The 12050-nt window shown below is 38.7% G+C and overlaps 1 protein-coding gene across 6 annotated transcripts in view; it reads left to right on the top strand.

The window, feature by feature from the left end:
- MAK (male germ cell associated kinase) overlaps positions 1-12050 on the top strand; it is a 105461-nt gene that overhangs the window by 86735 nt on the left and 6676 nt on the right. For 5 of the 6 annotated variants that reach the window (XR_006786010.1, XM_045841625.1, XM_045841626.1 and 2 more), the window contains exon 12: positions 7931-8062. The exons of the other annotated variant lie outside the window; for it this stretch is intronic. Coding sequence is in view for 4 of the 5 variants with exons in the window: in XM_045841625.1 (XP_045697581.1) it covers positions 7931-8062 (132 nt within the window). In the remaining variant the exon portion in view is untranslated. The remainder of the gene's footprint in view (positions 1-7930; positions 8063-12050) is intronic. 6 annotated transcript variants of the gene reach the window in all.

The raw sequence follows: 12050 nt of genomic DNA, 5'->3' as shown, positions 1-12050 counted from the left end.
GAGATGCAAATTAAAGCCACAATGAAAGATCATCTCAAACCTGTCAGTATGGCTATCATCAATAAATCAACAAGCAACAAATTCTGGCAAGAATGTGGAGAAAGGGGAACCCTTTTTCACTGCTGGTAGGAATGCAGACTGGTGCAGCCACTGTGGAAAGCAGTATGGAGATACCTGAAAACATTTAAAATGGATCTGCCTTTTGACCCAGTGATCCCACTCTGGGAGGGAACCAAAATACTAATTTGAAAGAATTATGTTCACCCTTATGTTCATTGCATTATTATCTGCAATTGCCAAAATATGGGAGCAGCCCAAGTGTTCATCAGTAGATGAGTGGATGAAGTAACTATGGGAAATTTATACAATGGATTACTAGTTGACTGTAAAAAAAAAAAAAAGAATATTTTAGCCTTTGTGACAGTATGAATGAAACTGGAGAACATTATGTTAAGTGAACTAAGCCAGTCAGAGAAAGACAAATACTATGTGATTTCACTCATATATGGAATCTAATGAACAAACTGAATTTACAAACAAAATAGAGATAGATTCATAGATAGAGAACAGGATTACAGCTAAGGACTCGGGAGGTTAAGGGGTGTGGTAATTGAGGAAAAAGGACTCACGGACATGTCCAATGGTGTGGTAATTGCTGAGGGGAGGTGGGTATAAGGGAACTAAATGGTAATAGAAAAAATACAATGAATGAATGAGTAAATAAATAAATAAAAATAAGACATGCAGATGCTCTAGAACGTGTTACTAAGTGCAGACACTTTTGGCCTTAAGGGCCTTTACTCCAGTATTTTTCTCATCAGTGTCATTTGTTTATGCTCTACCAAGAGCCAAGTATTTCAACTTGACATTTCTCACAACAATGTGCTTATTTCTTATTCTGTTGCCACTGTGAAGATGTAACAGATGAAGTCATGTGACAATGAAAAATAACTGTCTGTGTAGCCATCTTTTTAAACCCCCATTGTCCATCCTCCAGGACCCTCCTATTTGCATAAAATGGCCCTTGGGTACTGTGGAGGAGCTCCTAGACAATTGCCTAGAAAGGTTAAATGATTAAAGGGAAGGTGGCAGCTTGTATGGAACTGGCACACTTCTATACCCAAACAGCCATGGGGTGACAAGAGAGTGAAACAGGGCCTGGGTTGAAGGCTTGGCTTGACTTTTAGAGAGAATTTTTTTATCATTTAGCGTGAGAGAGGAAAGAGATTTTTTAAAGCAGCTGCTATGCATAACTATATGTATTTATATATCAAAATGTGTGTGTATATATATGAGATGCAATCAATAAAGCTTTACTGTTATTTTTTAAGGTTTTATTATTTATTTTTAATTACATTTTATTGTTTATGCTATACAGTTGTTCCAATTTTCCCCCCTTTGATCTCCTTCACCCAGTACCCCCGACCCCCTCAGGCAATTCCCCCAACCATTATTTGTGGCAGACTCTGGCCAGCAGAGTTCTGCCTTGTTGTGTCTGAAAGAGAAAATAAATGCACAGGCAACAATAATCCTGTGGGGAAAAAGGGAACAGCACAGCTACTCTCTCAAGGGGAGAGAAAGCCTATGAGTGCCTCAGCCACTCTCTCAAAAAGAGAGTGCACCGACCCTTGCTTAAACAGGCTTTTATTGTTTTTCTTGGGGCTTACACCAGAAAAAGATTTATTGTCTATTACATAGAATATTGTTGTCTACACTTTAGGTACAATCAAGGAAATGAAAATAACATGCAAAGGGGAATGGCACCGAGCTGATTAGCTCTGTCCTTGGGTGAATTCACACAGGCTTTGGAAATTACCTTGAAGATAGACGATACACATTTGTTATTTTAGAGCAGGGTGATGGAGTTTTAGCAAGAGCAAGCCATAACAATCAGTATGCATTTTCTAGGCCTGATTCCTGCGGGAAAACTCGGTTTGAAGGTCTGGCTCCTGTCCACCACTTCGCTTCTGTAGGTTTTCCACACAGAGCTGAGTCACATTTGCCAGACTGAAACAAACTGGTCCCCTACTGGTCCCCATTCATTTCCATGAGTCATGAGCATAAGTTCTTTGGCTACTCATTTCCTGTACTGTACTTTACATCCCCATGGCTGTTCTGTAACTATGTATTTGTACATTTTAATCCCCTCAGCTCTTCACCCAGTCACCCACACCACCCATGCATCTTGCAACCATCAAAACACTCTCCATATGCATGATTCTTTCTCTGTTATTGTTTGCTTAGTTTGTTTTTTAGATTCAATTGTTGATAGATATGTATTTTTTGCCATTTTATGTTTCATAGTTTTGATCTTCTTTTTCTTAAATAAGTTCCTTCAACATTTCATATAGTAATAGTTGGGTGATGATGAACTCCTTTATTTTTTCTTGACTGGAAAGCTGTCTATCTGCCCTTCAATTCTAAATAATTGCTTTGCTGGGTAGAGCAATCTTGGCTGTAGGTCTCTGTTGTTCATGACTTTGAATATTTCCTGCCAGTCCCTTTGCGCCTACAGTGTTTGAGAAATCAACTGAAAGTCTATGGGAAGTCCCATGTAGGTAACTAACTCTTTTCTTTTGTTGCTTTTAACATTCTCTTTTTATGGCATTTTACTTATGATGTGTCTTGGAGTGGGGCCTCTTTGCATCTGCCTTGTTTGGGATTCTGTGCTTTCTGAACTTGTATGTCTATTTCCTTCACCAACTTAGGGAAGTTTTCTTTCATTACTTTTTCAAATAGCTTTCCAATTTCTTGCTCTTTCTCTTCTCCTTCTAGCAATCCTATGCTGTGAATGTTGGAACACTTGAATTGTCCCAGAGGCTGCTTACAGCATCATCATTTTTTTTTTGTTTTGGGTTTTTTTTTTATCTTTTTTCTTCTTGTTGTTCTGATTGGTTTCTTTTTTCCTTCCCTATGTTCTAAATCATTGATTTGATTCTGAGCTTCATCCACTCTATGTTGTTTCCCTATAAATTGTTCTTTGTTTCAGTTAGCATATCTTTCATTTCTGACTAGATCTCTTTTATGCTGTTGAGTTCCACACTAAGTTCTTTGAGCATCCTCATTACCAATGTTTTGAACTCTGCATCTGATAGATTAATTATCTCTATTTTGCTTAGTTCTTTTTCTGGAGTTTTGATCTTTTTTTTTGCGGGGGGGCCATGTTTCTTTATGTCCTCATTTTGGCAGCCTTCCTGTGTTCCTATGTATTGGGTAGAGCTGCTGTAACTCCCTGTCTTGGTAGCATGGCCTAATGTGGTAGGTGTCCTGTATGGTTCAATGGCACAGCCTCCCTTATCACCCAAGCTGTACTCGAGGTGCGCCCTTCATGTGGGCTGAATCACCCTCCTCTTGTAGTTGAGCCCTGGTTGCTGCTGGCAGGTCAATGGGAGGGATTTACCCAGGCCAGTCAGCTTCAAGTACTGGCTGTGACCACTGTCCATCCTCCATGGAGGGTCAGCTGTGCAAGGGCAGGGTTGTGGTGCTCCAGCATGGTCTTAGTTGTATACTGGGTGCACTGGTTCTGGGGTTGCCTGGGTGGTGCTGGCCAAGGTCAGCCCCCACCTGTGTTTTGCCCAGGGCCACCCTGCTTGGGTTATAAAGCAATCTGAGATGATTGCTAATCATGCCAGCCTTGGAGATTCCCAGGCAAGGCCAAGCTGTGAATCTAGGCAGTCTGCTGCTATTGCTGGGCCTGGAACCACTTAGCAAGAGGCACAGGGGCTGGAGGCTTAGTAAGGCCAACTATGTCGTGTTTGATAGGATTTATGTAGTTTTGAAGCATGAGCCAAGACCAGCCATTCATATGGAAAAGTCACAGTTAACAGATTGGGTCAGCCTGTACATTGGGTGGGTCAGATTCTCAGGGGATCTCCATGGTGGTACAGTTTTAGCGAAATGGGTGGAATCTCAGAGAAGGCACTCACCTGCTGCCCCTGTGGCTCAGAGCGGGGAGCTCAGAAAAGGGACAATGGCCTCTGTCATCTTTCTCTCTGGGAAAAAGCTGTCCCCCTGCTCTCACCCTGATGCCAGACACTTCAGTTCCTCCTTGTATGCCATGGTGCCTTTCAAGCTTCTACCCCAGTGCTGGAGCTCAGAGGGAGTGAGTCTGAGTAAGTCCTTGTGGGAGTTCTTTAAGAAGAACTGCTTTGGACTCCAGAAGTTTCTTCCACCAACTCAATCCCCATTGGTTTTTGCAGTCAGAAGTTATGGAGATTAATCTTCCTGGTACTGGAACCCTGGACTGCGGGACCTGGTGTGGGGCTGGGACTTCTCGTTCTGGAGGTATCCTTCCCAAATTTTTACCCACCCCACATGGATGTGGGACCAGCCTGTTCTGTGTCTCTGCCTCTACCAGTCTGGATGGATGTGGTTTCTTTAATTTCATATCCATTCAGCTCAATTTCTGACGGCTCTGAGTGATGGTTGTTGTATATTTTAGTTGTAATTTTACTGTGGTTGTGTAAGGAGGCTTGCTGTGTTTACCTGTGCTGCCACCTTGACCAGAAATCTCCTACTGTTATTTTTTTTTTTAAGAAAGAAAGAAATCATCTTATATGTAGACAACTCTTTGGTGGCATTTGGCTGTGAAGAGGAGTTTAGAAATAGAGCCACACCAGAGTGGGGGTGGCAGGGGTGGTGCTTTTGGAGCAGGTTTGCATGTGGATGGGAATGATCACTTCCAGAGGGAGGAACTGATCATGGCAGAAGAGGAGGGGAATGAATGAGGCACTGTAATGCTTAGGAAGGTGAGAAGAGTTGGGATTAAAACCATAAGAGATGGGGTGTACATTTAAAAGGAACAAGGATACTTGTGTTGTAATCTGTTAGATACCAGTAGGTTTGTAAATTTTGGTGTTGAAACCATGAGGGAGTTCTGATCTGACTGCACAAGCAGGGGTGTAAGAAACTTGACAGAACACAGATTCATGGGAGGCACTTTTTCCTGTCCTTTTTTTGGTTAAGCAAATCAGTATATTTTTTGTAGCTATAGAAGTGAGCTCTCTGGTGGCAGGAAAGGCTACTGTAAATTTTTCTCAGAAGATAAATGGATCCAAAGCACCCCATTTTCATACTTTTGCCTGCTAATGTGGTTCAGAAACATATTTCAGGATATCAGACTTAATCTGATTGTTTCCTTTTTAACCAGAAAGAGCTGACAAATTCTGAAAACTATTTTTGGTCAAAAGTATGGCTGTAATTGAGATTTAATAATTAGACTCAAAATTAGAAAGAATTATTTGAAATCTATACTTGAGCCTTTCTGTTACCCTACTGGCACTTTTTTGTCTTGAAGATGGCCTTCTAGAGCTGGGTGAAATTTGAAAGTAGAATTGAGCTCAGTTCAGTCACTTGGACAAACATTTATTGAGCACCTAATGTGAGCCAGCAGCTTTGGAAGGTAGAGACCCAAATGAGAAGTGATCATTCTCATCTGTGATCCAAAGTTGTTTTTATAGTGGAGTATCTTCAGGAATAAAAAGTAAAAATTCTCCCTGCTGGCCTTCTTTTTGTACTATAAATTCAAGCATAAAAGGTCGTATTAAGCATCAATCTCTAGGGTCATGGGAGCTCTAGAAATGTACCATGTAATTTTAGGGCAGCATGACATGGCACTACAAGGATTGGCAGATCTGTGACACTAGCCTTCAGGGAAAGAGATGCAAGAGTCGGTTATTGGCCAGCTACTGACTGTATGGAGCAAGACTTTGAAATTCTGTTTTCTGTTACTTACAATGGGACTGCAATCATCAGCTCACCCTGTAAGCCTTAGGTGCTTATTTTTTTTTTGCAAGGTAGTTGCAAGTAGAGCATGCAGTAGAAGCACTAACATCTCTCAGTGAAGTCCTGTGGTTGCCCTCAGGTGGCTCCCACAACCAGGACTCTCCAGCTCGATGCCACCACACTAACAGGAAGATCAGCACACTCCATAGCACTTTTGAACCCTAGTCTGTGGATCCTTCCCAAGTCCCTTTGTCACTTAATGTCCTTCCTTCCACCCTGTGTACTCAATGTCCCGTATCATTTCTGTACCTATCACCACTACTCATTTAAAATTTCTTAACACACAAATTCCCATGACCTGACCCCTGAGCTCTCTCCAGCCTCATTCTGTGCCACACCCCAGGCTCGCTCCATGCATATTAAACCTCTCTGGGTCCTTGCCCATCTCAGGTCCACCGCAGCACTGTTGCCTCTCCCGGGAACATACTCCTCATCCCTACCGGGTTCTAATCATGATTCACATTTCAGCTGAAAATTACTTTTTTTGAAGAAAGACAAGCTTAGTTGCTTCTGTTATTTGCCCCTTCAGCACCAAATTCTTCTAAACAGTCTGCACACTGCTAATTATTTACCTAATGATTCATAACTACTAATGTCTCCCTTCTCATTGTAAGAGCCAAAAGGGAGAAACTTCTCTTTTGTTCACCACTTTTTCTCCTGTGCCACACACACTGCCTGACGTATGGCATGTGCTCAGTAAATATTTGCTAACTGACTTTTGAATCTCCTTTGAGGTGAGGCATGATAGTGTGTTAATTTCTACTTCTCTCTAATACAGTGCTTGGTATACAGAAGGTGCCCAGTAAAAACTTATAAACTAATACATAAATGATTTCAAATTCCATATTATATTTATTTTCAAAAAAGAATCTTAAGACATAAAATTAAAGCCATTATCTTCAGTAGTGTATATATTTACTATAAAAAAGGTATATTGCAAGGCTAACTAGATTAACAAAATAATTTAAATATTCAGGGCCCATTTTTTTGTTGTTGAACTGTGTTTATGAAAACCGTTCACTTAAAGAGATTTTTAGTTTTTCACTCTACCTTGTACTTTGCTTTTGGATAAAAACTTTTTTATTGTAAAAATGTTTTTAATATGAATAATTGCTAGCTAGTACATTTTCTTTATTGTCAGGTAACAGCCTATTATAATTCTATTTGTAGGTGTTCTATTAAAAACCAAAATCCATAAGGAGCTTATATATCATATAAGAAACAGAAATTATTTATCTCACGGAGTATTTCCTTAGAAAACTGATGGCAGATAATCTTGAAACTCAGTACAGAAGCTTGTTTCTGGCTATAAAACAAGGATATTAATAGGTATCTCTTATATGTGAAACCCTGCTAAGGAATTCCCTCTTTGAAAAGCAGAAGTTCATACTACCTGGAAATAGCTGCTGACTCCCTACATTAATGGTAGCTGGAGAAAACATGGCCTGTATCACCCAGAGGCTTAGACTTTGATGTCTCTAGCACCTCATAAGTTGAATACAATTTAATTGTCAGTAAAAGAAAGCAAGTCAGGAAATTTTCAAATCTTTTAAAAGTAGGTAACAACACTACTTTGACCATTAGCACCAAAGTCTGAAGTTGACTCCACATCTTAGATTTCAGAAAATCATAAATAATCTAACTGTTTAGATTTTACTGGGTCTAATACACAAGCAGACTTCACAGATAGGTCTTCATGCATCTGCTTCTGAACTTCTCTGGTTCCCCGAGTTCTTGGTCACAGGTCTGTTTCCCCAGCTGCACTAAGTGTTCCTCAAGGACCCGGCACGGAGTACACACTCAAAATAAGTGAATGACTTGGAAATATCTTTTTGAAGAAAGTTTTTGTTCCACCTTAATTTTTACCACTTAGCAAGACATGTTTAATTATTACTTCTGTTAGAGAAACTATCTTATGTGTATAAAATATACTGGGAGGATTTTAGGTTATTGTACTTAGGACTTAGGAGAGCATTAGGGTTCATAAAAAAGGAAGTATTTGCTACACTGTAACCAAAAGTTTTTTCCATTCTTCCCTCAAGTTATTCCTAATCTTTGTTTGAATATGTAATAAATATGTTTTTCCTTCAAGTTTATGATCACAAAGTTCAAGTAAACTTTGAAATGACTGTTTTGTTCTTCCAAGGTGTAAATCCTAAGAACGTGTCCTTCATAGCCAGTGGAAAGGATATGAGCCCGTATACTTGGAATAATCAGTTATTTCCTAAGTCATTGGGACCCATTGGTGCAGAACTTGCTTTCAAAAGGCATAATGCAGGTAAAGCAAGAGTACATTTAAAGTATAAATTTTCATTGTTTTTCTTCTGCAGATTTTTACTTTTAAATACATTGCAGCTGCCTCCTTGCAACCAAGATACCCCTGGGGGAACACAAAGGTTTTCCAACTGGTACTTGAGCACAGATAGTTTTAAGGGAATCATGTGCCAGATCACAACTTCCATGTGGATTATATCCTAAAATGAATCTGCCTGAACAAGAGTTTCTGTTCTCCTACCTTACAAAAGAAAAGAAGACTTCTCACTGTTTACCATGGTGTGTTTCCTATTTCCCCAAAGTGTAAAAAATAAAAACACCTGGGTTACCTAATGAAAGGGACAGTTTCATTAATTTGGTGTCAGTATTGAGAAAGTGATTGGGGAACAAATCCTTGTTAAGTAAAGTGGTTTCCAGTTCTTTAAAAAAATCGAAGGAGAACCTAATTGCGTTATTAGCTGAGAGATAATTAAAAATCACTTTTTGTGAGGTCACTATGTGATTTTTGGTCTATAACTTCTCATAAAGTGCAATGACTACAGTGATGAAGCTGTAGCAAAACACTTTTCATTCCTAACTTCTTGTTGACATTGACAAGGTTCTCCAGTGCTTCCATCTTTAAAAATGGGGGGAAAAAAAGGCAATAGAATAAGTGTTGAACACTGTCTAGTTTTAGCAATAAGTAATGTCATTTATGGTTACATGAACTACTTGAAAAAGGTCCCATTTTCTCATTAATAGATGAATTCCCCCCAAATAACTTTTCATGTGTAATCAAAATTTAGATACTTTTTCATTAATTATATATAATGAATCATTGTAATTATAACTAACTTAATCCAGAAGAGTATTTCAATATGCTTATGTTACAAGAAATTTTTTAAGGTTTCAATTTATGCATTTTGAGTGATCAGTTTAAAGACTTTTAAGCCTAAAATTATTATTTGGGAGTTAAGTTATGAATGAAAGTAAAACTCTAGAGAGAAAAGAGATTATTGTGAAATTTCCAGCTGTTAAAGATAAAACCTATTCATGTGTTTCTTAGGTTAATATTGGTAGACATAAAATCAGTATAGCCCTGGCCAGGTACTCAGTTGGTTAGAGCATCATTCTGATACTCCAAGGCTGTGGGTTTGATCTCTGGTCAGGGCACATAAGAAAACAATCAATGAATGCATAAATAAGTGGAACAACTAATTGATGTTTCTCTCCCCCTCCCCTTCTCTCTCTAAAATTAATAAATAAAAAGTTTAAATAAAAAATCGCTATGGTATATAGACTCCATTGGTTATATTTAAAGAGATGTAATAGTTTTATTTTTAAATATCTATAATTACAACATGCCAGAAATCTTTTAGAACTGTAAAACTTATAATGAAAAACTTTAGATATCAGTTTAAAGTATATGAAGAAGTAAAGAGGGTTTTTTAAAAAAATATATAGGTGGTTTTCAATCAAAAACATTTGAGGATTACTCTCTAGCAATTGAGTCATTATGAGGTGACATCTACACACCTTGGAGCATTTTTCAAGTTTTCCAGGCACACTGAAGACTCAACTTACCCATTTATTAAGTGCAGAAATATCAAACACTGTGACACTTGAATTTACTAACTTTTCCTCAGTTTTTTAAAAATAATATTTACTGAACCAACTGATGAATGAGTTTAAATGATAACACTACAACTTTGAGTCTTGGGGAATGAAAGATTGGCACCAAATGAAAGCTGTGAGAACATCAGAAGTATTTTTCATATAAAGAGTTCTTTCTGGATCTTTTCCCTAATCATCTAATTCATTTTTCTCTGCTTTTCTTAAAATATTCTCCCTATTATTCTTTCTTTCCAATCTGCCTTCTATTTAGAAGAAAGCATAATTAAACCAATTGAAAAACTATCATGCAGTGAAAGTTATCCTGAAAAATTAGAGGACCCACAAGGTAATTTCTGGGCATTATAGATGAGTACATCTTGTTCTTTGAATCTCTTGTTCAATTTTCTTGTCAACATTTACCCCAAATCTTGTCATGAAAGGCCATTATGAAGGCCAAGGTCTCCTACTTTTAGGAGTCAGACCAGGCCCAGGAGAAGGAGACACATTCCACATCAAGAACATCTTTCTTCAGTAGTTGGCATTCTGAGACTAATTTGCTCTCAAAAAGCTCCATGCTTGTCTTCTTAAATTAATAATGACATTTATACAAATCAAGTAAATCTATTGAAAAGGATATTTTCTAATTTTGTAATAGATATTCCTGGAATTTTTTCAAGTTCTGAAACTTATTTCTTAAGCATTAACAATCATTTAAAAGAAAAAGATACCCAGGTTAATAGAAATGGTGGATTTCCTAGAGAGTTGGTGTTGGTACTTTAAACAGTATGGACTATTGGCTCCAACCAAAAATTTGCAGCTCACAAGGTACTTCAAACATAAAGCCGAAGTAATTTAAGAAGACTTCATTTTCTACACATTTTGCCTTAGCAGCTTCTTTCTCCAATAGGAAGCAGCCTCCTAGAACTGTTCAGTGCGTGGCTTTTAGAGTCCAGCATGCCCCATTCTGCTACTCACTAGCCTTGCGACTTTGGACGAGTTATGTAGTCTCCCTGAGTTAAGTTACTTTCCCCATCTGTAAAATGGAGGAAATCGTATTTACCCAGGTAGTATTATATAACCATTCCTAGGGTTTTTGTCAAACAGTAAGCATTGAATAAGTGTTTGCTCTGATGATGAGGATGAGAATGAGAGAGATGGTCTGAAGTTGCTATTGAATGTGGTCACTGCCTTGAACTTCCTTTCAAAGAGTCTTGAAGAAAAGGACTGATTTGAGATTTAAAATGAGTACTGGAGGGAAAAGAAAGATCAAAATAGGCAGCTGCACTTATACAAGATTCAGCAATGTTAAAAATTGTATAAACTGGTAACATTTACTGTGCAAAATCCATTAAAGTCTGATAAGTAATATTGTTGTTTGGTTCAAGAGCAGACACTTATTGACAGTCTACTGTGCATAGCATCATGACAGACATCAGGGACACAGAAGGTCAGAGTCCATACTTGGGAACAAATAATGTCGTGTAAAAATGCTTTGGTGGTAGCTACCAAATGAACAGGTCTTTGAAGCTACCAAAACTATCAGCACTGTATCACCTTTTCTGTGACCAGCTTGTCTCCTTTCTGGCAAAGCTAGCTTTCTTGAAAGAGCAGTTGTATTCATTTTTCCTCATATTTCCAGGCTGCTCAACTCACTGTGGTTTATCTCTAGATTATTGAAACAACTCCTGCAAAGTCCTGGAGTTATTCTAGTGGCCAGATCCAATGGGTCCCTTGGCCTCTGTGCCTCACTTATTATTCCTTCTGTCTTCACACACTGCATTCTCTTGAATTTTCAGACCCTGTTCTTCCTACCATCTACCTTTCTATTCACTCTGCCCCACCGGGTCCGTTCATTTCCCTTAACGCTGGTGTTCCCTGGAGTTCTCTATTCTTGGTCTTAGCTCATCTTGCAGTCCCTCTGAGATCACTCTGCCAAACCAACAGCCCCATGAGCACCATACTTGATCATTCCAAGGCTCCCAGCCTGCTCCACCTCTGCGACTTGAATGTCCACAGGCACAATATCTTTCCCCAAACCTGAGTCTCCTCATATTGTTGTTAGTCACTTAAAGGTCAAATATACAGGGTCCAGCAGAAGTGAGGCCTGCGTGAGTGTGGATGGTAGGGCAATAATGTGGGTGTAATAATTTATAGATTTAATTTGAACATTTCACCTAAAATGTCAAATGGTGTGCTTGAATGTGATACTGTTATGTTACAGAATTACATGCTCATGATTTTGTAATAAAAGATTTTGTAGTAAAAAGGGATGTTATTTGTGCTGGACCCTGTATATCTTTTTCCCTACCCCACCTGTCCCATGTACCCGCTCAGTTCCCCTCTTCTCCATCCCCTCTATGACTGTGTTAGTTCAGACCTTTATGATTTCTCATTTCAGC

Source organism: Phyllostomus hastatus, unplaced genomic scaffold, assembly GCF_019186645.2.
Source record: "Phyllostomus hastatus isolate PE091 unplaced genomic scaffold, TTU_PhHast_1.1 phas_contig_37, whole genome shotgun sequence".
Lineage (NCBI taxonomy): Eukaryota > Metazoa > Chordata > Mammalia > Chiroptera > Phyllostomidae > Phyllostomus > Phyllostomus hastatus.
This window is presented reverse-complemented; position numbering and strand designations above follow the sequence as displayed.